Source organism: Malaclemys terrapin, chromosome 13 (assembly GCF_027887155.1).
Source record: "Malaclemys terrapin pileata isolate rMalTer1 chromosome 13, rMalTer1.hap1, whole genome shotgun sequence".
NCBI classification, from domain to species: Eukaryota; Metazoa; Chordata; order Testudines; family Emydidae; genus Malaclemys; species Malaclemys terrapin.
The window spans coordinates 2,369,142-2,395,865 of record NC_071517.1 but is presented as its reverse complement, the minus strand read 5'-3'; the positions used below and the strand labels follow the sequence as shown (position 1 = coordinate 2,395,865).

The 26,724-nt window shown below is 45.2% G+C and overlaps 1 protein-coding gene across 2 annotated transcripts in view; it reads right to left on the bottom strand.

The window, feature by feature from the left end:
* Positions 1–26,724, bottom strand: part of RPTOR (regulatory associated protein of MTOR complex 1) — a 293,281-nt gene that overhangs the window by 65,371 nt on the left and 201,186 nt on the right. For both annotated transcript variants that reach the window (XM_054047579.1, XM_054047580.1), the window contains exons 14-21: positions 23,132–23,206; positions 21,923–21,988; positions 21,082–21,273; positions 19,640–19,780; positions 11,936–12,053; positions 10,524–10,664; positions 9,876–10,034; positions 288–406 (exon numbers count right to left, since the gene is read on the bottom strand). In XM_054047579.1, the coding sequence (XP_053903554.1) occupies positions 288–406; positions 9,876–10,034; positions 10,524–10,664; positions 11,936–12,053; positions 19,640–19,780; positions 21,082–21,273; positions 21,923–21,988; positions 23,132–23,206 (1,011 nt within the window). The remainder of the gene's footprint in view (positions 1–287; positions 407–9,875; positions 10,035–10,523; positions 10,665–11,935; positions 12,054–19,639; positions 19,781–21,081; positions 21,274–21,922; positions 21,989–23,131; positions 23,207–26,724) is intronic.

The window sequence follows — 26,724 nt, the reverse complement described above, 5'->3', positions numbered from 1 at the left end:
ACTCAGTTTTTAAGGCCCCTAGCTAACAAAGGCATCTCTGAAAAAATTCCAGCCTCTCCCCCACATAGTCTTTTTCATTTGGCTCGGAGCTTGTCTGAGTGTTTTAGTTTTGGAATGTTAAAGTTCCTTCTCTGCCAGTACTGTCCTGGCTCAGACAGAGCAACGATCGCTTCTCATAGCCTTCCAACCGGGTATATGCAGATTCCGTCTACCCACACTTTGCCTGGGTATGAAAAAAAACCTCAAAACATAAAAGCTTAGAGATACATGAAGACTGGCAGTCATACCTTGTAGGCAATGCTGTTGAGTACTTTCATGGCCACATCTGAGACATCAGGGTAGGGGTCAGCAGCCAGATGTAGAAGGACTCTCCAAATTTGGGTGTAAACACTATTGAAAGAAACTCCTAGGACAGAAAAACAGGGAGAGCACACAAAAATCAGAAAGCTGCAGTCACCCCCAGGCCTCTGATGTGGACTAATTTCCTCCCAAGATAAGAGCTGCTGTTGAACTTTACAATGGCAGTTAGAAAAGATCAAGGTAAGCACTCAAACACAGTCCAAGAAATAGAAGAAAACTCCCACTGTGTGATCCCTTTGGGAAGTCTGCAAGGGTTACAGACACACAGACAGACAGAATATCTGCCCGGAATTAGCATCCAAAATACTTAATTTCTAGTCCCTTGGAGCAAGTCACTTGACCATCTTGTCCTAAGTCTACTCCATGGGTAAGAAGTCTTGAGTCTCTCTGAACAGATACATTTATTAAAATCCTTTTGCCCTATTAAAGGTTAGCTACGCAGCTGGTACGTTCAGAACTTTATACATCCCACAGGTGTATTTAACATCTAAATGCTAATAATGAGGTATCAGGGCTCTTTATTAACTTCCTAACTGTCAGGGTGATTAAGCTCTGGCATAAATTGCCTAGGGAGGTTGTGGAATCGCCATCACTGGGGATTTTTAAGAGCAGGTTAAACAAACACCTGTCAGGGATGGTCTAGATAATGCTTAGTCCTGCCATGAGTGCAGGGGACTGGACTAGATGACCTCTCGAGGTCCCTTCCAGTCCTATGATTCATTTTACAGGGTGGAAGGTTGAGTTAATCCTTCAAACTGCAATTAAGTCAATTTATTAATTACCAACTTGATCACTGAATGTCTGCTGTTTAGTACATGCACTGGGAGGGAGTGATAAATGCACTTTACACATCAAATAAATAAGAGTTTGTATGATTGAGAAGGCTCCGGTGAACATTTTATTTGACTGGTTTTAGGCACATTAGCAATTTCTTTTACACCTCCTACACAATTTGCCATGTACTATGGTTATAACACCGATCTTGGGAGCAGAGCCATTTGAGAGGTATAAGGTAGGTGCTGTAGTGACAAAAGGGAACTAAAATAGGATTTTCAAATGAGTCACAGTGAATTGTAAATGATGTGGAAAGCTGTCTCATTTCCCCGTGTGCATCTAAATATAAAGCATTACGTTAGGAAGCTGCAGTCCCTTGGTTGACAAGCAAGCACTCACCTTGGAGAGCTTCTGTACCTGCACTCAGGCCAAGAGAAAACAGATGCTGACAGTTCAGTTTTGACCTCGGGCCCACAATGGAAGCCGAATGCAGTTACAAGCTCGAGCAGTGCACAGCCCGCACTCTTTCCCATATGCTTCTCTAGGTTACAAGGGAATCTTCCTTTTGCCAGAAAAATTCACCATGATGTGACAGGACATTCTGCAAACTGCAAGGCAGCGAGTAACTTCCATGGCCTCATACAACCTGCAAATTAAAGTGCCTCTCATCCCACTAGAGCCCAAGGGATTTAGCAGAGTGATGTCTATTAACACTACCAAGAGCTGCGTATGCAGATCTCTCGGCTCTACACTGTTGACAACACCCTTTGAACAGTAACATGCTGGCCATGCAGTTGTTCAGACTGTCACAAGCTTTCCTCACTCTTCCAATACATAGGGTTCACACAGGATCGTCACCGATCCTGGAAACAATTTGGGGCTACACAAAGATGCAACAATGTCAAATTTGCCCTTCATGATATAATGGCAGGTGCAAGATGAGCCAGACTCCAAAAAGATTCATGCTCCATTTTGTCTCTATGTTTGCAGAGGCCATAACCAAAAGTGTTAAAAAAACAGACAACACACTGACACGCTGGGTGTAAGTTTAGGGGAATAAGGGCTAGGTGGCTCTGCTTGGTGACAGGGAAGAATGTAGCATGTCTTCCACTTCTACACATCTAGCTTCAAATTCTGGCTTTGACCATAAGGGAAAATGTATCCCCCTCCTTAGAAGCTGTTTATTCATATTTAAAGTAAAGAAAAATCATCAGAAAACAAAGCAAGTCTCTGCTCCGGAGAAGGCCAGGACTGCAATCCCAAAGATAATCAGAAGAAGATGGCACAGTGCCTGTCTGTTTGCCAGGCTACAGGCCACTGTTGTTAGACTGAGTTTTCACAAGCACCAAATTCACCTTGAAAACAACTCAAACAAGACAGGCAAGGTGATAAAAGCCTGGGGGGAAAGTGTACCATTCACTGACGCAGCCAGTCAGGTAACACTGCTGCAAAGGCTCCCTGAAGCCTGCTCAGCTTTCTGCCTCCAATGCGTTTGGGTCTGTACTGGAAGTTACATAAGGGCTGCTGGGAATCTAAAGGGGTTGGTTTCTTTTAAAGAAAGAGCAAGCGGGGCGGTGGAGGGGAGAGAAGAAGGTGGGAGCAGGAGGGAATCTAGTTTTCAGTATTTCCAGCCCCTCTGATAACGCCCTCACTCATGACGCAAGCAGGAAGAAAACCCCCCAAGATATTTTTTAAATATCTAAGCTTTGGGGGCGGAGGGAGGGGAGGGGGAGGACTTCACCAATGCAATTCCTCATTCGCTCAACAGCTTCTGAAAAGAACAGAGGGAATTTCTATAAAGGCTTTTTAGACTCATTAGAGATAGTGCTTGGAGGTGTGTTCCCTTCCCTCACTACAGTATTATTATTTTTTTCCTAACAAAAGTGTTGCTCATCGAATGGATTCAGCTGAATGATGCATCTGACAGCTCCTTGTTAAACCTGACCCACCTGAGTCAGTGTGATAATGAAAGGAGATACGGACAGCAGGAGGGAACAGTGGTTTCATTTCACATAATGGACTACTATAAAAAAAATCCACGCGACACAGACAAAGCACTAGGCAAGTGGGGAGAGTTAATTTAAAACGACAGCTCTGTAATTAGTTGGACTGATTCAACACTGGTTAAATAGACCTTGCAGTACAGATTTACAAAACAATTCCTTTCAGCTATGAACGTCAAAAGAAATTGCCTTTCTTCACTGATTGTTTTGGTTTTGTACGGGTGTGCATAACTCTTCATACAATTTAACAGCAAACATCAGGGCAGCACAATTGGTTTAGATCTTCAACCTTGCAACCCGAGTCCAGCAAGGGCACAGCTGTGCAGCACACACAAATTAAAACCTCAGTGTCTTTATTTAATCTCTTCCCTTGGTTTGGCTTTATCAGGTTTTTTGCCTCTTTTAAATACTGCAGTGATTCTAAACCTGGAGCTCCAAAATGAGATGCAGTCCACACCCCACAAATTGACCAAAACCTCAGCATCTGTGCATTTTCGATTGGAGACAACAGCTCTGATTTGTTTTTGCATGTTCTGCCTGAAGTGAAAAACAAGTTTTGGACTGACACAGGTAGCTGAACTATTTCAGACTGAACAGTGTGGGGTATATGTGGATTCTGATACATAATTCTCATCACTGTTCATCCCACCTCTGCATTGTAATTTATCCCCCACCTCCCTCTTCTCTTCCCATGAGTAAAACATAAGATCCTGTGAGACCTAGATTCGGATAGAGAAAAGATCTAAAATTCTGATGGCTCTGTGAACTCTACTTCAGTAGGTGTGAGTGGCAGCCCAACTCCTTAGGGACAAAATACTGCCTGACAGCAGTTGGAGAATTAACATTTCTTGCAGAGATCACACAGCTTATAGGCGGAACCCTTGGTCTATTCATAGGTAAGGCTACGAGTCTGTCACAGAAGTCACGGATTCCATGACTTTCCGGGACCTCCGGGACTTCTTCTGGGGCAGGGCTGGAGCAGCGGTCAGCCCAGGCACTGCTGGAGCAGCTGCTGGAATGGCTGACCGGCAGCCAGCCCCAGAGCCACCAAACAGCTGACCGGCGGCCAGCCGTAGGGCCCGCCAGGGCAGCGGTCCCTGGCCACCGGAGCAGCGGCTGGGGTTGGGTCAGTGGTAAGCCCCTACTCCAGGAGCAGCAGGGGGCTGGAGCAGCTGCAAGCCCCGGCAGCACACTGTCTGTCCCGCCACCCCCAGCGTATTTTTAGTAAAAGTCAGGCACAGGTTGTGAGCTTCCGTGAATGTTTGTTTATTGCCTGTGACCTGTCCCTGACTTTTACTAAAAATACCCATGACCGAATCTTAACCTTATACCTAGGGTATCCTGAGGATACCTCCCCATTCCAGCCTCTCTGGACCCTCTGAATGCTGTGCTCCTACTCGGAGAGGGCAGAGGAGCAGTAGTTCCCAAGGCTAAAGCCGCTCTAAGATGAAGCTGGTGATAGAATCGATTATAAACGCCTTCCCAAAAGACATGGCAATGCAGAAAAACGCTCAGTGGGCTAGTCCCAGTGACGTAGGGGAGAGGTGGCTCAGGACGGCTGCCAAGCCCAGGTTTTCCCCACTGCTTTATGCAGTGCAGTCTGCACCAGAGGGAAAGCTAATTTAAAGTTCCTCCCCAAGAGCGACCCACACAGCAGAGCATGGGCTTTCTGATGCTTCGCTAATCCCAGAGGAGACTTGAGGAAAAAGGTGCGTACCCTCAGGATCGAGGTAGTTATGAGCACAGTGTTCAAAGGGACCTTCAGAATCCACCACCACTAACCCACTTCCCGTCTCCCTTACACATTCAATTGGGTGCATGGTTGTGGCCAAGACAACTCAGTTTCAACAGCTACCGTAGAAAAAAAATGTGCTGCTCTACTCCCAGGCATTCCAGCATTCCCCACCCGTCCTGGCATTCCCCACTGTCCCACTAGTTCCTCACTTACACCTGTGTGCTGGCATTCCCCACCAGCCCATCTCACCAGGCTTTTCCATATTCTTTACGTAGCGTATGGCATGCTATGGAACACACTACAGCATATTTATTGCATAAACAAGTGCAATAGTGCTTAAGCCTATGAGTGGCATTTAGTTTTCATAGAATATAGTCAATATCTTAGTTTACTATTTTATACTTACTAACAATATGGTCATTGCTGTCAGCTAATTACTCATCACTGTAAAGATGCACTTACAAGATTTTAAATCAATTATCTAATTGCAAATTTAGGTCCATTGTCAGTGTTCTCACTCCCCAAATCTACCCCACTCTGTCCCCTCACTCTCCCATTTGCCTATGGTCTGCCTCCCCTCTTCCCCTCTCAGTCTGATCACAATCACCTCTGACTGTAACTGTTGCTCTAGGAGGGGTTCTGAATGACATGGCATAGTCTCCCCTCCACATCCAAATTAAATCTTATAACTCTCCTACTGGAAAACGAACTCCATCTCCAGCATTTTATGGCTCCAAGTTTCTCCTTTCCTCTTTGATGAATGCGTTTGGCATTATCTTTCAAGCAATGATCTCCACTTCACCATGAGACACAGCTAATGAGGGGCTTTAATCATAGCATTTGGGTAGGAAAAAAAAGTTATCAGTCTCATGGCACCCAAAGCCAATGTCTAATTTCTCCCCTTTTCTATTTAAAGAGGCAGATTAATGGCTGGAGGATCTGGCTGTGGAAAGGGCTGCAATAGGTTTAGCCTCCGCCCCAAACCAGCTGTTGTAACCAAAAATTCTTCCTGCTGCCAGCTTAAGGGCAATGGAAGGCCAGAAACAGATGACTCTTCTGCCCAAAACTACCCAAGGGACAGTCACCTGCCAGAACCCAGCTAATCTTGTGAACTGTACACACACAGCTCAAAGACTCGCTCCTCTTTCCTGGATTGCCCCGCAGAGATATTTGAAGCAAAATAAGAGGAAAATTTCAATGCCAAGCACCTTGTAGCAAAATGGCACGGGGTGCGAATGAGGACTCTTTAATAAAACATACTGCAACTGAGAAAGAAGCCCCTGAATGCTAATGAATCAGAGCTGGATGTGTGTCTGAAGAATGTAGAGGACAGAAAGTTAAACTTTAGGCAAGAATGATCTGTATTTCTTAACATTAGGGGCTGCGGGTTTTTTAAAATGGATTTGACCCGTTCCTCCAAAAAATCCTTTTTCATTTCTTCCCCTTTCTTGAACACCTGGCATGGCCACAACTATAAAACAAGTCCCCATTGCTCCTCCCACCAGCCAGAGGGGCAGGCACTGAAGAGCAATGCCAGGTGCTTCCTCAGACAGGGCAGATGCCAAGCAAGGTTCTTCCTTAGTTTATACCCACTCCTCTGAGCTGCACATGGTGTCCATCCTTTGTTGCAGATTAAGGGTTTAAGGAAATAACCTGCCTTTAAAGGGGGCTCAAAAAAGAAAGAGGATGGTGATGTTGTAATAACTGGGCCTACAAATTGACCCGCATTGTAAACTCAACTGTGAGAAGTGAGTGAAAGTTTCTAAAGTGTCATAATAACCTCAAACAGCAAACGTTGATGGGAAAAGGGAGAAAAGAGAGACAAAGACTGAATTAATCTAAATGAAAAGGTCTACTAATTTAACTCAAGGACTGTGTTAAGATCATGCCTAGTAAACAAGAGAAGTGTGAGATCAGAAATTAATGGACTAAAACTGGTGTATCAGAAATTAGCCCTAGTTGGTGAACAAAATAATGAGGGGATGGGCTATTGCACCCATCTATCCTTTTTGGGGTCCATAAAAAAGACTTTTGGGGAAAAAATACAGATGAACAGATGCAAATGCTAGCTGACAAAGATGAGAGAGGAGGAAGGGGGGTGCAAATTTCTCCATCATGGCTGTCACCCCCACCATCTCCTGGGACCCTGAACCTTCTGCATCCTGGTCCTGAATGAAGTTCATATAAGACCAGGCCAGAGAGAGGGTCTCAGATGACACTGTCATCTCCACGGGCTCCGACTAAATCCTGACTATCACCTGGGTTAAGAGACATTGTCACACACACCCACTGTGTGTGTTCTCTTCCTTCCCCACCTTATTTGTTTTCGTTCCTATCCCTCTCCTTTTGCCTTCTGTTTAGTAAGTGTCTGGGTTAGCTGGCCAAGGCTACAACACTGCTGTAAGTCTATGTCCAGAGAGGCAGATAAAAGCAATGCCCTGAACAGCTCGACACTGGTACAAGTTTGCCAGGGCTTGGAATGGCTAATAAGACCATCTGCCATGCCTGTGTTTCTCCAGCAGTGAGGCTGCAAGGCAAAATCAACACAAGAGACAGATTTTCTGTCTTTGCTGTTCTTTTCTCTTCCCTCTTTCGTATTTTTGTCTTGTGCTGTCTTCTAGGAACATTAGCAACACGACCAGCTTCTGCCCATCTCAACTAACTTCTCCTTTCCCCCAAAAGACAGTTATTACCATGTTTAATACCTACTAAGGGAGTATCAAACAAGGGGCTTTTTCCTTTAGAGACTCTAAATTTAAAGGGAAAGGGAACAAGGAATGTTGGCAAAGTGAAAGGCTTACTTCATACTCTATATTTCAATTTCTCTGTTTTTCTTCTTTTCTGAATCTTTAATAAAAGGTTAAAAGGATTTTTAATAATGTGTTCGCCATGGTACTCAGCAGGCTCAGGTCTTTGTATACCAACCCCCGAACCTTGTTTAACCCTATTTAATACTGGACAGTGACGGGGTCATGTTAACCCCTTTGACTCTTGGGCCCATACATTCCATCTGAATTAACAATCATCCCAGCTGGCCTTGTCAGTTCAAGGAGGGACACTACAGGGTCAACTCAACCCCTGGCCTGCTGCCTGGCAACGGGTTGCCCGAACACGGTGGGCAGAATTGATGAAATTCTGAAAAAAATCTTTCCCTTGGAACCTAGCACAGAGCAGGTTGGGAGACTGCAATTCTTTAGCAGAAATGAAAAAAACTCCAGCTTTAAACAGGCAAATGCTGAAGGTAATGGGATTCCGTGTAAGTTATGAATTTTAAACACTTCTATAAGCTATGTCGTTTACAGCTGGATATGAGCTCTTCCTGATTGAATATGAATGAGGGAGGCTTTGGAGTGCCGCTTTTTGTTTTCTTAAGTTTCCCTCGCTCATCTCCAGCTCATTTCTAGACTCTTTCTCAACTGTGCTGTAAAGCTCTTCTGAGACACAAACAAACCATCAAGCAGGCCGCAGCTATTTCCAGTGGAAGGATAGGCAGGAGAATCCAGGTCAGAGAGGAGGCAAGGGAAGGGAGCTAAGGTTTTAACCTGCCACAGGGATAGCAGCATTGTAGTGATCCTGTTGTGCACAGACCAGGGTCATTACCTGTTACGTCATGTGACTGGATTGTTCAAAAGTCTAATGACACTTTATTAGGATGGGACAAGATTCATTTTAAACTGTCTCAAGGGCCTGGGGAACCTCCAGTCATTCCTTAATGTTCTACAATAGATGCCAACTGATCTGTCTGGTAGCAGGATCCCAGAATATTTCTAGTACTGGAGTGTGGTGTGTAGGGTTTTCATTCACCAGTTTGCTACAGGTTATTACTCCTCCATATGACAATGGTAGATAGGGATTTTTTAAAGCTAGGAGAAGATCGTGGGCCCACACAACTGACCATAATGGAAGGTTATGAGCCTCCCCCATCATTTCTCTGATGTGCACTTTCTCCAGCCCATAGAGTAAGCGTCCGTTCCACACGCTGGGACCCTTGCATGTTAGCTGGCTGTGCTCTTACCACACCAGTTTGAAAAGAAGATCAGCTATTGGACATGCCTAAAAAAGCCATCAGAAAAATAATCAAAGAAATGAACTTGTTTAGTGCAGAACTTCCAGTTAAGTTCTATACAAGAAATGCCAGACTACATCCAACATGCAAATCAACCATGTGCGGTGGAAATGCAAGTCCATTTCCCTTCCTCCTTCGCTATAGGCACCAACATCTCAACTCTGCAGCATTCGGCATATTACCAAGAGGGCTGAGGCTCCAGGGCAGAACAGGACTGTTTAGCTTTGGTGCTCTGCAGATCACCAGATGCTGCAGCTGGCGTTCTCCCACTTTCTCCAGGAGGATGTAGTTGGGACGGTAATGGATGTGAAGTGATCACCTATGATACTCTCTGCTCAGAGCTCATTTTGTGAAATGCCGAGCTGCCTTGCCAACTAATTAGGACAAAGCCAGGGTTTCTTCCTTCTCACCTGCCATTTAATAATGCACTTAGATGAAAAATCAATTGGGTAAGGCTTCCTCAGCGACTAACAAGGTTTGAAGACTGTGCTATGTAGCAGACTAAACCCAGCTTACATGAAAAGTAACTGAGGGTAGAAGCCCATGCCATTGAGCCCAGCTATCAGGGCGATGGAATGCAGGGCCTTCCTATCCATTTCCTAGCCCATGAAGCTGCAGGGGCTGTAAGATTCCAGTAAATGCTACCCTTTTCATGCTCAGGTTCTTAGCAGGAATCCTACCCTCTGTAACACAAGATAGGGTTATGACCACAGAAATGCGGCTATGTCATTGCTACATCCCATTCCCTGCCCTACCTCCCAAGATCTTCAGGTTAACTCTCTTTCTCATTTCGTCATACAACCGCACTCAGATAGCATGATGGCATGTACCCATAAGGATAACCCTTGCTGTTACAACGAGACCTATCTAGAGCCAAAATCAGAGGAGGGTAAAGAAAGCAGAAAATACCAGAGGAAGGTGGAAGAGCCCAACTCACCGATCAGTGAATTCAACGAGGAGTAGGAGCTAACTCTTCTCATCTTGTCGATGGTCTCAAATGACAGGATATACTCTTCATTCTCAGGGCTGCCCAAGGTGCTGCTAGCACTGCTGCTGGTGCTGAGATTCCCAGGAGAAAACGCAACACAGCTTCCAGCTGCCAAAAGGGAAGTGGGATGACACTGAAACACAAATACTACCAAAAAAACAATTTTTGCTCAAGCATCAGCTGATTGTTATGAACCCTGTGACATTCAACAAGTGAAGAGAAATTCCTCTGGTAAAGCAAATCCACCAAGCCCTCTTTCTGAACAGTGAATATTTAATTAGAGGGTAAGCATCAAGGCTTCAGTAGTGACTCAAGCTGGTGAAAACCACGTGCATCAGAAGGTGCCCTGGTTGGTTTCCGGTAGCTTATAAAGTCAATACTATTGAACAGAGAATTTCAGCCTGTTAGGGTTAAGGGTTGCCCATATCTTCCCTCAGGGCTGGCAGCTAGATACCGCACGAGAACACTTAGTCAGCTCGAGATGCTTCCACATGAGATTTCATAGCAGGGAAGAACTGGCAAAGGGACAAAATAAAAAAAAGTCTCACGTGAGACAAAAGGTAAGGAAAAATGAAAGAATCTTGAAAGCCATCTTACATTCTTCATTTAAGCTGAGGTTCTGCAGAGACTTGTTCAGGTTCCTAGCCGTGGTGACTGCTCGGATGTTCCCATAGGAGCTGACGGAACGAAGTCTCGGAGTACACGGACCATCTCGCACTGGCGTCAAACTCCCACACTCTGTGGGGACAAAGTTTAGCCATTGTACACACCATCACAAGAGCGACCGGGGAGCAGCCTTCCCACAGCAATGTAGTGTGATCAGTGCAAATGATTAAAACAAGTTAAAACCAACTACTGATAAGAAGGGTGCTCAGTCACTGTCAGCTGTCCTTAAACAAAGAGCAAACGATGATAAAGGGCTGGTATCTTTACTCCCCCTGCCCCAATCCTGTCTGCTCATACAAAGGACAAAGACCATAACTGCATGTTTCTGGGTCTGTCCTCCTTACATATCCCATAAGCTAAGCAGGGCCAAGCCTTGTCAGTCCCTGAACGAAAGACAATAAGAAAAACAGGGTGCTACAGGTGGTGGTTTTGGTGATTCTTCCCTCCAAGCCAATGCTGAACTAATGCCCAAACACGGTGCGGGAGGGGACATCTTCTAGATTCTTAAGTCTGAATTGCTGATCGCTTCTGCTCATTAACAATCTGGGAACATTTTTCATAATAAAGGGTTATTTAATCCTGGTTTTCCTGGCCAAATTTCACTTCATGCCCTGACTACCTGCAATTTCAGCTGGAAAAGTCATGCTTCATTCCCATTCCTAACAGCACATACGTAATGTTACTGCTGCAGAACAGCTGTCCCATTCCACCCCAGCGATGGGAGCCGTGCTTCCTGAATATCCCACTTAGAAAGTACTTTGGCATCCTTCTGGATGATGAAAAGTGCTATGGAACTATAAGGGATGATTATTTTCTGCAGCAAAAAGGACAAATGGGGGCAAACTAATTCTCTAATATGATTCACTACTTCAGACGAAGAAGTGATTAATTACTCATTGCAGGAATAGTTCATCTTCTCTTCTGCAAGTTCCTGTCGCAACAGTTCTGTTATTCCTGGTGAGTTCCAATTTATTTAATTTCTAAAAAATGAAGGGCCAGCAACAATTTCTCTAGAACCTTCAGTTCCTCAAATGAAGCAAAATACACAAGGAAGAAAGGGATGGGAAAAAACAGCACATCAAGCACCGAGGAGCAGATCACCCTTAGACCGATCTCTCCCCCCCTCCCCAATATAGACCAGGCCTAAGTCTTTTCAGAGGGAAATCTCCCTGAGATGCAGTTCTGCAGTAAAATGCATTACAGTGCCAAAAAGGTGTGAGAGTTGCCCATAGTATCACTAGAACTGGTGCCTGTTGGTCATGCAATCAAATTCCTCAGCTAAGGCTCCCAAGCTCTATAAGGATCAAAACTGCCCCTGGCCATGAGCGGACAAAAGGATGTACCTGTGGTAGCTGGAGAGGGCAGAGGATAATTCTTCTCTTCTTCCATAAACTGCAAGGCAACAGTGCAGAAATTGCTCTCATACTGAACCACTAGGTGACTCAAAGCCACCACCAGCTCCTGGGGATAGAAAGGAGAGAGAAACAGACCTTTGATTACTGTGTGTGTCAGAAACAAACAACTGGCTGCAAGGAACAGACATCACTGAAAGAGGGGGAACAACCTGTCAATAGGCCATTCCAGAATAATTCACAATATAGAAGAAGGGATACCCAACAATCAAAGCAGAGGGTTCGTTGAAAATGTAGGGATTCTCTCCTGCCAGGAAAAACAGCCTGCTTTAGGCAGAAACTACTGCCTGACAAGGAATTTGCCATTAGAAATAAAGTGCATCAGTCAGATGGACCATTGTCTGCCTGGAACAGAACTTCAGCAAAAATTCAAAGAAGAGTCAGAGGGAACAAGCTCTGATTTAGAATTCCTGTGCTGTGCTTCAACCAAAGTAAAAGGGCTTTTAACAAAGACACGAGTGTAAATTAGGCTTGCATGCACCAGGGGAGTGCCAATGAGACCACCAGAGTTTGTACAAATTCTACTAGAGTTTGTCAAACTGCAATTTATTAAAGAGGAGGTTACTTATTGAACTAGAGGTTCTTCCAGCTGTGCGGTCCCTATCAGTATTCCACATACGGATATGCATGTGTGCCACATGCCCGAGTCTGGAAATTCTTTAAAGCAGCGTCTGTTGGCCCATCCATGCGCAGCAGTGCTCCTTGTGCTCCCAACCGAGGGTGTATGAGGCAGTGTGGGTCAGCGCCTCTCTAGTTCCCTTTCTTACCACAAATCCAACAGGATCCGGCACAGAGGGGACGAGGGGTGAGTGGTGGAATACAGATAGGGACCACACAATTTGAAGAAACTCGTTAGAGTAAGTAACCTCCACTTCTTCAAGGGATGGTCCCTGTGTGTATTCCACACGTGGATGATTGGCAAGCAGTGCTCAGCCTGGAGTTGGGTGCAAGGAAGCTGGTTGCAAAGATGCTTGCAATACTGCTGATCCCACTGCTGCATCCTCAGCCAAGACATGAACTAGAGCGTAGTGCGTCGCTGACGTATGGATAGAACTCCAGGGGGCCACTCTGCTGATGTCCTGCAGCAGAACGTCTGATAGGTATGCCGTGGAGGCAGCTTGTGCTCACGTGAAGTGAGCTGTGACACCCCCCAGGGAGGAACATTTTTGTATATGTTATGCAACCAAGTGAAGGAGGATACAATTCCGACTCAGGCCATGCGTTGCTAAGAAGGAACTGGAGAGGTGTCGACCCACCCTTCCTCTTATACCCTCGGTCGGGAGCACCAGGAGAACTACGGCGCATGTGCGGGCCAATGGACGTTGCTTTGAAGAATTTCCAGACTCACGCACATGTGTACCCACATGGGGAATATACAGAGGGACTATCACTGGAAGGAGGACATGGCAGCTATAACTTGCTTAGTTCATCCAAAGCATATTCTACAACTGCCTTTTCCAATAGAAACTACTGCAGAGGACAAAATATGCTTTTTGAAGGGCACAAATCTCTACTCAGATGCTCCTCTCCCATGAAAAGCAAGGGGATGGCTCTGTGTCCCTCTGTGGGTATGTCTACACTGCAACATAAGCCCAGGGTTAGTGGGACTTGAGTTAGCTGACCTGTGTTAGGGAACCCTAGGCTTGAATGTCTACATTGTATTTTAACCCTATGTTAAGACTCTTCTAACCCGTGCTCGAACCTAGGGCTCTGGCGTTCACACTGCAGTGTGCAGACCCAAGTCAAAGTAGCCATAACCCAAAGTCCCCTAGCTCTCCCCCACCCCCTGCCCTGCTTTAGCTCTAGGACCATGAGGCACTGTGGGAAAACATGCCTGCCTGCCCTGCATGTTACCGGGAAGCAGCTTGCTTTGCAAAAGGCTTGATTGGTTTGGTCTCCACTGCAAACCCAGGAGGCTCTCTGACCGTGTGCTTGCAGATTGGTGATCAGAACAGAATGGGTTAATGCGGACCTGCTGCTGCCGTTTGCAAAGTTGGGGTGGCTTCCGTTTTCAACAGAGTGATTGCAGATTGTTGGGATGAAGAGGACTAAGGAAATTGTCCCATGGAATTGTGGAATAATTCCAGCTGACTCCTGGGACCGGATAAAGCGGGGCTACGTCTACACTGCAAAGCAATAGGGTTCAGACCCTCAGTCCCAGCTTAACTTGAGCCCACAGGGTCCTGGGACCCTGGGTTCGAGCAATTGCAGTGTATGTGCAAGTGGGGTTAGGCTCAAGCCAGGGCTCAGGCACGGGCTTGAACTGCAGCGTAGACAGACGCTGTATTTCAGAGATGCTAATCTTCTCTGGTGATGAATGCAACAGAAAGTCCTATAAGTAACGCAGATGGCATCCTTCTAGCGAGAGCTTGCTGATAGAGCAAAGCCATGCTGAACTCTGAGCAGAAGAGTGCATTATCTTACATTTAAAGCAATGCTAGATTGACAAACCCCAAATAAGCCTGCATACAAAGAAATAAATAAAATCCAGGGTTTTTCGATTGTTCTTCTGATCCGCTTACATTTTCCTGCTCCCCACATCAAAGGCTCCCACAAGGAGGAAAAAAACCCTCAAAACAATGCAGCTTCTCAGATAGGTCATTCGCCAACAAGACTCAGGGTCTTTACTTCCTTTGAGGTAGCTCAGATCTCAAAAACAGGCCGGGTATGGAGCTATACAAGAATCTGTTCTCGTAAAGCTTTTACAATCAGGAATCTTGTATATTTCAGTCCTCAGCCTGCTAACAAGAATGGAGTGGCCTTGCTGAACTGCTGGACAGTGATGTGTAGAACCTGACCTATGCTGATACAGGCGGCTTATTGACAGACCCAGCATGCACATCTCTCTCTACAGCAGTAAGAATATACAAAATCCCCTCTTAACTCTCCCTCCCCCTGCCCAACCCCACAAACCAATGGCAAAGATGGCAGAGTTAGCAAATTCCCTCTACTCTGAGCTAACCTGGTGGGGAATAGCCTCTCTTCTGTGAGCATCTTTTTATCATTTAAAAATAAGGCAGAATAAAGCTCCTGTGAAGCCAGCTCTCTGACAAAATTAATGTCCATCTGTCACCTCGAGTGGGGATGAGGGCACTTTTTTATACTTGGTTTGGAGAAGCATTGATTTTTCCTTCACTTCAGTGCAAAGATCTGAAGAAAGCCAGAGCGCTTAGTTTCAAAATGAATTCTTCATAACAAAAGGTCTTTTATTCCTGGCCAGGCTCCCCTACTCTTTGATTCAGCCTGATATTGTCAAACTGATGTACTGTCACAGAAAGAACAGACCTGGAGTCTAGTACACAGCTCCCTCCTCTCACGTACAAGCTGCCATCCTGCCTACAAGAGGCACACGTTTCTTGGAGTGAAATAATGAACTGTGCAAAGGAGCAGGCCTCTCGCTCTTCGTGGCAAAAGCCAAACCACTATTTGTTAACATGTGACTTGCTGTAAGGAGCTGGATTCCTGCTGCCTGTGCTACCCTCACTCTAAACTCAGCTAGAGAGACACCACTAGGCTGCCACGGCCATTGGTGAGCTGTCACTGTGAAGAACATTGGAACTTGAGTCCTAAACTTGGCAGGCGAGAAAACAAGGCTTATATTAATCTACTAGGACCCACGCTGGCTAATGTAGGGGTGACGCTGCGGGTCTGATAAGGGACCCCGCTTAATTCTCTCTGGCTCAATGGCTGCAACATGGGAGCCCTAGAGAGGAGGAGGGGAAGCGGACACCAAAACTTAGACCCTCTCTTAGGTATTGTGGTGTTGGACCCTTAGAAACACCAGACAGAAAGACCAACTGACTGGCTGGAGAGTTGTGGTCTCTTGCCAACACACCAGTTTGCAGCCTAAATCTCCAAAAGAGAGAGCTACGTATTCCAAAGACTGTGCACACTGAAAAATAGTTACACCAATGAATAAACCGAAGCATAAGATGTTGGTGGAATAAGGCCACAGAATTAACCTCTCATTGCTTGCTCCACACAGCCCCTGTTGTGCAACTAATATTCCAGCTAAGTAAACAGGAAGTTTGGATATGTCTGGAATGATTGAGCAGCTGCTGGCAAGTGAAACCTGCCAGGAACAATTTGGCAGTGTCTGGCAGGTGGGTTCTGCCTGGAACAATCCGGACACCCAGCAAGCAGTTAACCTGCTTTTGTTGTATAATGGAGGGTCAGAACACGTGAACTTCAAGAGACTACGGAATTACTTCTCAATCAGACTATATTATTCCTCCTTGTGGTTTTTGAAAGCAACAAGGTCTCTTTACTGAATGGAGCTGTCATGTTCTCTCCACTGCACTCCCAGCCCCTCCCTTCTTCCTCCCATAGGGCTGCCATACACTTTATGCTTCCAGTAACAAATTAATATTTAATATTTAATTTAAAACCCAAAGTCCTGTAATGTAAAACTTTGCTATCCAAACAGTAACCAACAGCAGAGCATTACCCGGACAGAACACAGCTCTTGTTTCTAGAGGAAGTCACAAAATCAGACAGAAATCTCAAGAGTCAGGATTCTGGATAAAGACACCAAAGTGCATACTCTTCTTTCCCTGCCCCCATTCCGGCATTGATTTCAAACTCAAAGAGCCAGCATACAAATTAGTTCACTAACTTCTGACAGATTTATTCCTGGTTCAGGCATTGGCTTCAGGGAAGGGGTAGGTGAACTGGTCTCATGGTGCATTGCTAAACAGCAAATATACTGTGGTCTGAACTAGCCTGGTTTAATATATGGCCTTTTTTATGATTTGGTTATGATGTTATACAATATGGTTTATGTACCATGTACATTTCTGTTTCCAGGGGATTCCTCATGCTGTACAGCAAATGAAATGCCATGCCTATTAAAATCCATTCTTGAGACGCCGCAGAGCCGGAGCATTGGAAATGGAATTTCCTGACGTTAAGGGCAGATGGCAAATGGCATTAGTGCTTCATTGTGACAGCCCTGGAACGCCGAATGCTGAAGCGCTCCCAGAGGCGTGTGCCTATGATCTAGTGAGCTGCCAATGGCCAGCACCCCTGTGGCTACTCGGTGTTCCAAATCATGCTCTCCAGGCCTGTTTAACTTTATTGTCTGCAGACTATGGAAAGCAGCACAACCTTACAGTGGCACCTCAGAATTACAAACACCTCGGCAACGGAAGTTGTTCGTAACTCTGAACAAAATGTTAGGGTTGTTCTTTCAAAAGTTTACATCTGAACATTGACTTAATACAGCTTTGAAACTTTATTATGCAGAAGAAAAATGCTGCTTTCCCTTTATATTTTTAGTAGTTTAGTTTAACACAGTACTGAACTGTATTTGTTTTTTGTTTTGTTTTTTTGTCTCGGCTGCTGCCTGATTGCGTACTTTTGATTCCAAATGAGGTGTGTGGTTGACTGGTCAGTTTGTAACTCTGGTGTTTGTAACTCTGAGATTCAACTATATTCTGCATGCCAGCAGCATAAAGCAAAGAGGAGACTGACATTTACATAAACCTCACAGGAAATGAAACCAGAAAATCATCAACACAAAAGGCCTTGGCATTCCGAAACCCATGACGCACAGAGAGTCTGTACCACCAGCAGAAGCACACGAATAGCTGTAACACAACCATTTGCAGGAACCATTGGGCAGCCAAGCTCCTCATTAGGATCTGGGCAATAACCCTTTCGTAGCTTGTTTCTTAACAGTGCAAGCAGGGATAGGAGAGAGAAATACAAATAGTCAGCAGAAGACTGAACTCTCCATTATTTAAAGGAATTTTTAATTAAGAGATTTGGAGAAATGGATGCCACTCCATTGGGACGGTGGTATCCATTTGTAGATGAAGCAGCTTTTGCTGCCAGAGTCTCACATATGCTAAAGGAAACTCTTCTCAGCAGTTTCTCTGAGGGCAAGAGATTAAAACAAGGGAAAACCAATGAGAAGAGGTCATCTGGGACCAAGAGAGTAAGTACACTGTGTCATCAATTTCACAATGCAAAGATTCCATTACAAATGAGAGAGGCGAGTCCAACTGACCCAGGCAATTTTGGTTTTGAGGCCATGTGCGCATGGGGGATTGGAGTATGAGCTATAAAATCAAGGGACAACTCCAATGCAGATGAAAAAGCACACCAGCCTGCTGAAATGACTCCTGATAGAAACTCCTGCTCCACTAACAATGGCCAATCACAACACTGCCGCACAGGGTTTCCTAAAGAAGGTGGCAGCTGCATATTTTTCACCCTCTCCCATTCTAACCCCCCAAGCCCCACGCTCCCATTAAAAGCTACTCTGTGAAAAGCTTACAGAGAAAATGACAGATGTTTTTAAACAACAAGTGTATTTTACTGATGGTGGCTCAACTTGACCATTTCTTGGTCTTCCCCCACCTGATCCTAAAACCCACGGGGAACCCTGTGCTTCCTCACTTAAAAGGCCAACTACAGAAAAACGACTCTGCAAAACTATCATATTTCTACAGCTTTGAGCGTGCAATCATAGTAGTCAACAGGCTAAACCAGGGGCGGGCAAACTTTTTGGCCTGAGGGTCGCACTGGGTTTCGTAAATTGTATGGACGGCTGGTTAGGGGAGGGGGTCATGGTCTGGCCCCCACCTCCTATATGCTCCCACCCCGGGACTCCTGCCCAATCCAACCCTCCCTTTTCCCTGATGGCCCCCCTGGAACCTCTGCCCCATCCATACTCCCCCACTCCCTGTCCCCTGACTGTCCCCTGCCGCCCCATCCAACCCCCCCTCCTTCCTGACTGTCCCCCTGGAACTCCTGCCCCCATTCAACCCCCTACTCCCCCCCAACCACCCCACCCCCTATACGCACCCCCGCCCCGACCACCACCCCGAACTCCCCTGCCCTCAATGCAACCCCCCCCTGCTCCCTACCCCCTTACCACACTGCCTGGAGCACCGGTGACTGGCGGCGCTACAGCCGCACTGCCCGGCTGGAGTCGGGCCATGCTGCCACCACCGCCACCACGCAGCCCAGAGATTGGGTCAGGCTGGGCTCTGCAGCTGCGCTGCCCCAGGAGCTCACAGCCCTGCCGCCCAGAGCATTGCGCCGGCGGCAGAGCAAGCGAGCTGAGGCTGCAGGGGGACAGCAGGGGAGGGGCCGGGAGCTAGCCTCCCACGCCAGGAGCTCGGGGGCCGGGCAGGACGGTCCCACGGGCCAGATGTGGCCCACGGGCTGTAGTTTGCTCACCTCTGGGCTAAACAAATTCCCCGGGCAAGTAGCAAAGCCGTAACTAGGCATTTTAGCGCCCAGGGAAGCGAGCATCTTTGGGCCCCCTACCATTTGTTTTCATCGTTTTTCCACTCTCGTGGCTTTGCGCCCTGGGCGGCTGTCCGCTCACCCAGCCCTGGTTACAGCCCTGGCCAGCAGCTATCCCTTTACGGTGTTCTTTTCACTGAGGATAACCATGTTTGTGTGTTGTCCCTGGGCAAGAAGTAGGCATCTATACCAGCTGCGAAAGGACAGAGAGCTTGAACAAATGCTTCCAGATGAATCAAATCCATGAATGCCTAGGAAGAAATCCACTGTACAAAGGGTCTGCTTCCCCAGCCACACACACAATTAACTCTTCTTAGCATTATTGTGAAGGCCACCAGCACTAATCCTCCTCGCTTCCTTATGTCCCTCTTGCTGTACCTTTCTAACCACGGGGCTCCCGTCGTTGATGAGCTGTGCCAGCATCATGGCCACGTTGTGATCAATGGTGGTGGAGTGATCGGTCCGCTCAGCCGAGTTGCCCACAAATGTGCCCAGTGCAAAGACTGCAGCACAGCGAACCTGTGAGAGACAAAATTAAAAAATCACCATTGCTTTCCTACCTGGTCCTGGCTTTGATCTTCCCGGCGTAATCTTTTATTCTGCCAACTCGGATCTCTCCAAAGCCAGGCTACTGTGTTGGGTAAATGGCAGCAGCTGGACAGAAACCCAAAGACCAGAAAGACAAACAGATATAGGGGCACTGCCAAGTTTTATCTTGGTGCAATTCTAAATACTCATGTGTGCAGAAGTGTGCATTATTCCCTGGAACGTCCGGTGGCTTTTCCCTTTGGTGATTTTTCAATGGGCACTGTCAAGAACCTTCTGCTTAACAGCATAAAGGTGACTAAGGAATGGCCTAGGGCCCCTTTACACTAGAGATCTCTAAAGCCTTCAGCTATCTGATATGGGAACATGGAAAGGGAGCAGATGACTTAAAAATGGAAAAAGGGTCAGTCACACCCCACCCAGGCCCAGGGCTTGGGATCAAGTGTGGGCCTTGATTCTCTGCCTTGGCAGAGATTGGGAATGCTATGGAGGCAGCATAATCAGCCTCCAGAGCATGTGCCTCATAACTCAGCACGGAGCTGATCTGGTTGATTGACAAGATAAGCTGATGGCCTTGAGGACACTTCATCTGATTCTTTGCATGCAGGTGGGGAAAAACCTGGGAAAAGGGAAAGGAGGCTGTGGGTGCCCAGATCGGGAAGTGTTAAATCACTAAAAGAAGAAAAGCTGAACTTTAATAACTGCCCATTGATATTGCCTTGTATCTCCAAGCTTCCTTCTCCCAGCTGGAATATCATTTCACTGGGGTCTCATAGGGTCTGTCAATCACAGTGTTAGTTGGCACAAGATTCTCTTCTTTCTCGGACAGTATTTTCATAAAGGTGAAACACGCATTCCATTAAAATCGCATTTTTTCATCCACCAGGCTGAGAACAGTTCTCAGATTTAGACAAAACGGAGAGAGAACTTGTCAAAATACAGTGAGTTGTGGTAACACAGTTTTGAAGAGCTTCTGACACAGGAGTGAGCAAACAAATGTGGAGCTTGTATAAACCCCGGATTTAAAGTCATCACACTGAAAACCCTCTTTCATGGATTATATAATCCTTTGCATTTATTCTGCTTTTCCTGATCCAGATCTTGCATGGCTTAAGCACCTTTCCTGCAGAAATAATGGAAAGCTATTTTTTTTTAACCAGACACCTATCAATTCATAAGATTTCTTGAAGATCTTGATTTTTAAATTGTTTTGTAGCCCTCACTCAAAATGGCTCCAGCCCCACTGGTATATACGTCTATACTTAAAACATTACCTCTGGGATGGGGTCTGAGAGGAGACTGTAGAGCTTCTCGTGGGCACTGTCTCTCACGCCACACCACCTTGCTGAGTCAAAATTCTGCCAGATACGTCCTAAACAAATCGCCACCCACTGGCGCAGTAGAGGATGCGGATCATTTAACTGCTCCAGGCAGATGGCAATCAAGTTTCCTTGAAGGCAGGCTTCCTAAAACATAGTTCAGTACAATTCATTTAGACAGGCAGCTTCCTCTCTCACCAGTAAACAACAAAATGATTTTGAGAGAGGGGACAGACGCAATGTAGAGAACAGAACTATTCCGTGGTTAGATACTAGTTTTGTTGCAAAATTTTATTGGAGATGCTTTGCACAAGTGCTCTAGGAGGAGTCTGGGGAGGTCAGCTGTGTGCTCTTACAGCCAGCCAAGCAACTGTTAATGTCACAAATGCTTCCTGAATGCAGTAAACTTGCTTTTTTCCTCATTGGCAATACTCCTTGCACCTGTCAGAGCCCCATGATTTATGGCTCATACCACTTTCCTGGCTTTAAACCCCTTCCCAAGATCCACATCACGGCCACCATGCTTGCGGCTGACGAGAACCATGCAGGATTCCTTTAATAATATGTCAGTGTACTGCCTACAGAGGATGCTGTTCAGCGACGTGTGTCCTTAACCCGTATTTCCAGGGGCTGTGCACATACTCCCTCTGTAGCCTGGTCCCACACCCTCTCCCTGCAACTTCCCAGTTCTGTAGTAGGCGCTGATGCACGTCAGTTGGTGACACATCAAAGCAAAGTCACAGTACAGAGATGGGCTCAGGAGAAGCATTGTAAAGATCAAGACGTTGGGACTCACCTGCCCTGTATTGTAGCTGTTGACGATCACAGCCAAAATGAAAGCAGTCATAGTCCTGTGTTCAGCCTTAAAAACAAAACAACCCACAACTAATTTTTATCTTTAAACAGGACAGAGAACAAGCGTAAGCTGCACTGTTTGAAAGGAGAGAGACCACCCTGGCCTTCTTGACTTGTTTGATGTGAATCTCCTGAAACGGTGACAATTCGAGAATCTAAAACTTACAATTGGGTTCTGGAGTTGCTTAATGACAAGTGGCTGGAACAGGCCATGAAACTTGCTCCCCTCCTTCCTCTGAGAACAGGACGCATGGCTGGCCTGCTTGGCTGTGGCTCTATTGCGAGGCTGTGATTTTAATCCGAATTCTAACAGAAAACAGCCTGACAGGTAGAAAGGAGGGCAGCCAGATTTCTAGAATACTTTCACAGCTTAAAAGATAGAAATGACCTGCTATCCCACATGTCTAGCTGCAGCTCTGAAATGCCTGACTTGGTTATGTCATCAGCTGGCAACACCGCCACTTCATGCTTCATTTTTAAGTGAAATAAACAGACTATTTAAAAGAAATAATTTGCAGCAATCCCATTATACTTTACATTGGGTTGAGTGACTGGGAACTAGTCTGTATTCCATTGCATTTTTCATTTACGTTCAGGATTTAAAAAGCATTAGTGCAGAAAAGGCCAGTGCCCTATTTAGTTCATGTTTGTGACAGCTGTGTGCTTTTATCACTAGAGAAACTGGGGGGGGGGGGGGAGAGGGAGAATAGTCCCTAATGTATACTGCTAGAGGGCTATCCTGTTGTAGGATGATACTAAACAGAATACCTGTAAAGGTAGTTACAGAAGGTACCATGAAATTAGATAGCACTTCAGTCCATTTATCAGAGCACCCACAGTTCCCATTTCAGAGCAGATGAAATGAATATCAAGAAAGGTAAAATAATCTAAGTCTAAATCCTTTTAACGAATTGGCTTTGAAAACTTATTTGGTCTGTAAGTGCTTCTGATGGGGCTCTATATTATCAATTTCCCCTGTGGCTAACTAGGCAGCCCATCCGTGCCATTCCTCAACAGGGCAGTTGGTGTCACCGGGAGTGACATGACGCTGTCCCCACCAATAGCACCAACCACATCATAACAGCAGCATAAAAGCAAAGAGGACCTATGCAAGTTTTAAATAAGTCTGAAAAAGACTATTTGTCCTTACTGGCATGTAGGGATCTGCCAAGACGGAAAGGAAATATTTGTGACCGTTGTCCTTCACAAGGTCGGCTTGGCATGACTGAAAAACGAGACAGGGAGAAGGAAAAACAATGAGTACAATAACTTGGAGATAACTTCTTGTTGCCTCCAATGATTTATGAATATTTCATGTCTTAATCATTTTTCTCAATCCCAATTTTCATTTGAGAAACAAAAGTAAGAGCAAATTTCCCTGTCAGGACTGCAGCCAAACACTCTTGGGTCTGAAGAGGTGACCAGGGCCTTGTGTTATTTAAAGCAAATGGTTCCACTGCATGTTGGCATCCGAAAGGACTACAAACTGCAAAGTTGCCCTTTGGTTCTTCAGAGCACCCTAGAGAGAGAGGCAGCATTCGACCCCCCTTTGTTCCATGGCATACCTTCACCATGGTAGTTACGAACCACTAAAGAGAAAACAAGAGGAATTTGATGAATCAGATTTCTGACGTTTACAAAACCAAAACAAAATAAAATTACATATTTCAAAAGTCTCTTACCTAATTCTCCACCTGGTTTGCTGATGGCTGCTGTCCCAGCCAGGGAAGAACAAGAGCTAAATTTCTCTCTGCAGATCAGATGTTTTGGTAACTTCTACGCATCACCCCTTACACATAAAACTAAATATTCATCTGCACGGCCAGTCTAAGTCCTGGACAAATGCCTAGAGGTTCCCAGACATTGATCAGCTCATCATCTCAAAGCACATCATCTTCACAAACTACCTACCCAGACTGGTGTGTTAGTTTTCTGCCTATTTTTAGTGTTCCTGACTGGCAAACATATCACATGCAGATGTTCTGCAAGCTCTCTCTACACATCTCTTCCCAAACACGCCAAATCTTAACCAGTAATCTCTGATTTTCCCATCCTGTATTTCTAAGGAGCAAAGACTGTTAATAATGACATCCTGTTTGGTGGCTTGGAATTGTGAATAAATGCCCACAAGGAACTATATTGTTCAGATGAAGGCACTGCTCCTGAAAGGTGCAAGGACTGACAATCCTGGAGACTGAAGTTCCCACTCAGCACACTGCATGTTTCCTCTACAGTGACCTGTATCAATGAGTTTCCACTCTGATTGAGAGATGATCTCTAAGGGGTGGGGGACTGTCCATTCTTCTTGGCCTATTCCATCCTTGACCTGGGGCTGGAACACAGTTTGGTAACATGATTTACTCTCATCTACATGGGCAAGACCAAACTATGTCACAGTCTGGACCGGACACTATCATGTTGTAACGTGCTCTCTGGACATGTGACAAAAAATGCTTGGCAGATGAACCCCACCATCTTTCTCACCAGCACAATATGCAGAAATCAGGGATCCTAGGAACAGTATTACAAGAGAAGCAGGCAGCCTGGATTCAAATACTGATAATCATCACCAGGATCTTCTTCTCAGGGTTCCCTTTTTGCTAGCATGATATCTCAGGCTCCAGGTATGACATATTAAGGTCAGAGTACAAGAATACATAGCACTAAAGTGACAATTTTGGGTGGAAAACCTGACTTTGCTTTTAACTCCCCCTGTGGCTGCGATTCTGCTGTATATTTCATGCCAGAGACAGTGTCATGTATTTTTAATCAGGAATGGAGGACTATGGAGGAAAACTAATTGTTGAAAGGAGGGGGCTGGAAAGACAAAGATGCAAGAGAATATTTCATTACTGAAGCAACAAAAGATGCGGTTTGCAGCAGACTAAAGAAGAGAGGGAATGAAAATGTCAATTTGCAGCTACCATAGGTGTGCCTGGATTTTGCTGGTAACACTGTGAAAAAGGAGAGCTGGTTTCCTTCTTCCCAACATTTTTAGCTTTCTTCGTATCTTTGCCCCTTAGAAAAACAAAGTCGTCTCAAACCAGTGTGCAGGCAAACAGATGCCAGCTAAGAAAAGACTGCCCGTCTTTCACTGCATCCCAACGTGCTGCCAGCACCAGCCAATCATCTGAGGCCAGAAGGAGGAAAGCAGATCATGTAACTCCAGAATAGCTTTAAACATACACTTTGCTAATATGTTCGCTATGCAGTGCCTGAGAACAATATTAATATTCAGTGTCAATAACGTCTCCCTACTTCACATCTTGTACTTGTGAATAATAAAGGCACATGAACAAAACGTGCTGTAGGGTAGATGGGAAAGGTTAGCACTTGCATACAATAAAAAGATTTCCAATGATGGGGTAAGGACTAGAGCACAAAAAATGTGTAGCCATATAAAATTATCCCTGGGGAATATCTATCTGGAGCATTTGTACTGACCACAAGATGCCACTGCTCCTCACAAATCCTGCTAGCAAAGAACATTTAGCTGGCAGTTAAATATGCCATTTAAAGGGTCAAAGCCCATCCCTTCGAAAATCTCACATTGTTACTCGCCACGGTCTTTAAACTCTTAGAAACTGAACAGTTTTTTTCTAATGTTGTCTCTTCCCATTTTATGGGCACTGAATTCTTGCTGCATTGTTTTAAGTAGAGATTAAATTAACACAACCATATCTAGTACTTCCTTGTTTTCTACAGAGTTAGTGGTTGTAATGTCAACGATCCCAACAGAGTTATACTTCGCTGGGTGACTTGGATGTCTTTGACAGTCTGGAGGTTCCATCAGAAGAGCAATTTTTGGGGGGTTAATTTTCTCACTGACTCTAGTGTGGATTTTTTAAGTGAGATATTTAAGATTTGGAGGATGCTGCCCAACAAATTATACCAGTTTAACATAGGGCAAACTCTTGGCCTGACCTTTCCAAGGACTCTAACACCAGTTTCCCTGCTATTCATATACTGCAGCATGCCATATAGTTACGTACGCTGTGTAGCACAGTACGTAGATTGGCTGGAAACACTCCAACAAAACTCAGCCCTAGATAGCTAGAGTCATCTCTGAATACCTCACTGCAAATGTCTGCATATATTCAGGATTAAAGCAAATATATTCAGACACTAAAAAGTTTTTAAGAACACTCACAATACACATATATTTTTGCTTAGAAGACAACACTTCTATTACTTCTGATTGCTTTTTCCTGCAACTTGCATGACAAAGGTACAACTCCTTAACCGGGTAGTTACTAATTGAGGGCATCTTCTAATCAAAGACATGGTATATTGCAGCACACACCCACATTCACCTTTGCCTGTTTTCACTCAGGCTACTTCTATTGTTTCACTGCTCATGCATGGAGGTAGAAAACCAAAATATGATAAAAAATTAGCAGCAGAGTCTGCTTTCCAGAGCACAAGGCAAAAAACACTGAGAGGAACTAGAGGCAGGAAAAGAGTCTCAGGTAACTACACCCCACTAGCAAAACCAAACATGATTAAGGAATTAGTTTAACTCTGGCTGCTCAGGTCAATGTAATAATTTCCTGAAAGTGAAGAAAGATGCACATACATGCAAAACTAGATGAAGGAAACAGTGTTGATCAAATCAGAACCAGGAGAAAGCAGGTTGGATAAAAATAGATAATATAAATAATAATAATAAAAAAATCAGATTTTTAAAATTTTGAAGTACATTTTTTTCTTTTTAAAATAAAGCTATTTAAAATAAATTTTCAA